Source organism: Arachis hypogaea, chromosome 16, assembly GCF_003086295.3.
Source record: "Arachis hypogaea cultivar Tifrunner chromosome 16, arahy.Tifrunner.gnm2.J5K5, whole genome shotgun sequence".
Taxonomy (NCBI): Eukaryota; Viridiplantae; Streptophyta; class Magnoliopsida; order Fabales; family Fabaceae; genus Arachis; species Arachis hypogaea.
The window spans coordinates 77610578-77614531 of NC_092051.1; the positions used below are offsets into that span (position 1 = coordinate 77610578).

Genomic DNA, 3954 nt, shown 5'->3' on the forward strand with positions numbered 1-3954 from the left:
TGGTTCAAGTTGCCTGTTTTCATTTTCATCTTGCTTACTGTATGCTTGTCCTTTTAAGTCCAATAAAAAGAGATGTTATCAAAGACCAGAGTGATGTTCAAGTTGTAGAGCAGGTCCTTAAATTTATGGTGAAGTAATCACTTAGCTAAGTTGGTTCACCAACAAGGTGGGAAGGCAACTATCTGTCCTGAATCATATACTTGAAACACACCCCATGAGACTAGCTAAATAATAAGATCCTAATAAAAAAAAGGAAAAGAACAATAAGAGTTGAAAAAGAAAGAAAAGTTAATAAAGAATAAGGCTAGGCACCAAGGGCTTGAAACTTGAGGGATGTGTCTGTGGTGCTCTTGTACCAGGGCACGCGTTGTGCTTTATTTGCGTCGGGGAATCGACGCGTGTGTGCACGCCACGCGGACGCGTGGAGGGGAAGAAATGCGAGGCGACGCATAAGCGTCTCCCACGCGTACGCGTGGGTTGCAGGATAGCAATGGGACGCGTACAAGTCAGGCGACGTGCACGCATGGATAAGGTTGTGCCTTGGGCACAAAGTGGGTACAGAGCAGGCATAACTCTCTGGCTTTTGTATCAGAAGAAGTATGCAACAGAATCGAGGCGTACGTGTCTATCACGCTTACGCGTGGATTGCGAAATCGGCTAACGACGCGTACGCGTCACCTATGCTTACGCGTGGGTCGCCTGGCATAGTTTTGGCATAAAAGGGGCACAACCCTCTGGTTTTTATACCAGAGTGGCCAAAATTTGCAGCCGACGCGTACACGTCGCCCATGCTTACGCGTGGGTGTGCGAATTTGCAGAGGCACGCGTACGCGTCACATGCGCGTACGCGTGGGACTTGGTTGTGCCCCAGGCACAAAGTGGGCACACTAGAGGCACAACTTTCAGATTTTAGTACTATGGGCTGTGAAAATACGTCCACGCGTACGCGTGTAGCATGCTTGCGCGTGGATGCCCCCTTTTTTTTATACACATGAGGATGGCAATTATGGCACAAAATTGGTAGTAATGCATGCTAAGGGTCAAAAACATCAAAAATCTCACGTAACTCTCAACCCTAAGCATTTCTTCAACATCACAATTCAATCAAACCAATATCAATGAACTCCTCATGAGCAATTTAAAACAAAATAAGCAAAATCAACCCTACTATGAACAAACTCACAAACAAGCAATCATAAAATTCATGAATATTCAAAAGAGTTAGTAGCAAGAAACTATACACAAAGGTAGATCATACCATGGTGGGGTGTCTCCCACCTAGCACGTTTGTTTAACGTCCTTAAGTTGGACTGTCATGAGCTCAAATCTCCTCGCCTTCGGGTGCATCCTCAAGGAGGAATACCTCAACCTCTTGTTGCTTTTCATCTTTTCTCCATGGTATAGCTTTAGACGATGACCATTAACTTTGAAGATGTTGGGGTTTGAAGGATGTCTTAGTTGGTAGACTCCATATGGTTCCGCTTTCTCCACTCTATAAGGGCCTTCCCACCCAATGTTCTGAAAACCGGACCGGACCAGCCGGTTCGACCGGATTAACCAAGAACCGATCAGTTAGCCGGTCCGGTCAACTCCTAAAACCGGCCTGCAAAAAAATGGTGAAAAAATTTGCCGAACCGGTGGTTAACCGGTGAACCGAACGAACCGGCCAATTTTTTTTTAAGTCTGGTTCTCCCCTTCAACACCAAACGGCATCGTTTTGGTTTAATTAGAAAAAAAAAACAAAACGCGTAGCCCAAATGCCCCCAATCCCTTCTCCCTTTTCTCACTCTCAGGGTCACCAATATACCAAAATCAAAACCCCTAATTCAAAGGTTCTTTGGAGAGCAGCGGAAGAATGAGGCTTGTCAAAGCACGGCAGCGGTGGAGGAAGGAGGTGGTGGAGCTGTGGTTGATGTGCATGGCTTCCCGAGCTTTTCTGCTTTTCACTTCTCTCTTCTCTCTCACTCTCAGTCTCTCCAAAATGGCAAAATCCCCCAATCTATGTCGCTCTTAGTCTCAGACGCCGCCAGTCTTCTCTGTCGTCCCCGTCGTCAGCCGCCTCTTTCTCATCGTCAAAAATGCCTCTGTCTCCGAGACATCTCTCCTCTGTCTGTATCGAGCACCTCTCTGTCTGAAGTGCGAACGTACCTGTGCCGCCGTGGGCTCTTTGCCGTCGCCCGTGAGTTCTTCAATTTTCATCGTCCCTCAACATCTTCATGGTCTTGTTTATTTTCACTGATTTCTTCCCTTTTCACTTTAGTTTTTTATTTGTTTCCTCTGTTGTGTTTGTTAATTTTATTTATTCTGATTTCTGAGTTGCTGCACTTGTTTGTTGCTGATTTGTTTGATTCTCAGTTGATGGTGTTATGATGGATTACTTCACTACATTATTTATGTTGAAATTTTTTTGGTTTTTGTTTTTTTCAATTAATTTTTTATTCAGTAAGGAATTTAGGGCAGATTTGTGTTCATAACTTCAGATGCAGAGTTCTTGTTTTGAGTTATTCTGCTTTTCAATTTTTTTATTTTGTTAATTATATGGATTAATCATTTTGTAATTCTAAATTTTACCGAATATAAATTTGATAAAAGTTTAATTTTGGGACTCTGGTTTTTGAATTTTTCTATATTGAATTTCACTATATAAGTTCAATTGTGCTCTATTGAATTCTGCTATATTGAATGTTGGTGGTGAAAGTATCTGAAAGTGATGCTTCTGAACCTGCCATAAGGATGTCCCTCATGCATCTCCACCTGAAGATTGTAGAGAGAATGGTGATGTGAAGATGGAAAAGGAATGGCTCTTGATAAACTGTGCAACACATCAAAGGAGCAGGTCAAGAGCAATGAAGAATGCAACAGGGCAGTGGAGTCAATGAGTAATGCAGATGGAAAAGTTCACAGGGAATTGAAGCCACTAAGAGCTCTAGAGGTTATAGATTGTTTTTTAAGTTTGTGTTCCATTTACATAATTCATTTGGTATAGGCATGATCATTGTACATTTAATAGCTATTGGATAATTTCCCCTTCAATGCATTATGGAACTCGTGTTGTGTTTAATGTGTTTTTATACTAAATTTTTAATAATTTTATTTAATATTTAATTAAACTGGTTGAACCCCGGTTGAACCAGTGAACCAGTCACCTCATCGGTTCATTAACCGGTCTGGTTCTCGCAACCTTGTTCCCACCTTGACCTTAGCTTTCCGAGCATCAACCGTAACCTAGAGTTATAGAGGAGAACTAGCTCTCCGGCTCTAAACTCTCTTCTTCTTATGTTTCGATCATGCACCGCTTTCATCTTTTCCTTGTAAAGCCTTGAATTTTCATAGGCTTCCAATCTAAGGTTCTCAAGCTCCACTAATTGTAGCTTCCTTTCAACTCCAACCCCAAATCCGTTGTTTAACTCTTTTACGGCCCAATATGCTTTATGTTCAATCTCCACCGGGAGATGGCAAGCCTTCCCATAGACCAACCGGAATGGGCTCATACCAATCGGCATCTTGTAAGTCGTTCGGTAGGCCCAGAGCGCATCATTGAGCTTAGTACTCCAATCTTTTCTATGAGGCTTCACAACCTTTTCCAATGCATGCTTTATTTCCAGATTGGAGACCTCGGCTTGGCCATTCGCCTGTGGGTGGAATGCCGTGGCCACCTTATGGATGATGCCATACTTCTTCATTATCCCTGCCATTCTTTTGTTGCAAAAGTGCGAGCCTTAATCACTCACGATTGCTTGTGGTGATCCATAGCGGTAAATAATGTTATTCCGAACAAAAGAAAGCATTACATTAGCATCATCGGTTCTAGTGAGGATTGCCTCCACCCACTTCTAGTGAGCAAATAATGTTGGTAGCACTTCCGTGCTGTTTCCCCTGTCCGTTTCTCCCTTCCTACATTTCTACTTCTTCTCTGTCTTTCTGCTCCCTTTACTATTTTATATTAATTCTGTA

At 42.7% G+C, this 3954-nt stretch overlaps 1 protein-coding gene across 1 annotated transcript; it reads right to left on the reverse strand.

Moving 5' to 3' along the window:
• Positions 1 to 3158: 3158 nt before the first annotated feature.
• LOC140180142 (uncharacterized) lies at positions 3159 to 3695 on the reverse strand. The gene has a single exon (XM_072220552.1). The coding sequence runs from the start codon at positions 3693 to 3695 to the stop codon at positions 3159 to 3161; it is 537 nt and encodes a 178-aa protein (XP_072076653.1).
• Between the last annotated feature and the right edge of the window lie 259 nt (positions 3696 to 3954).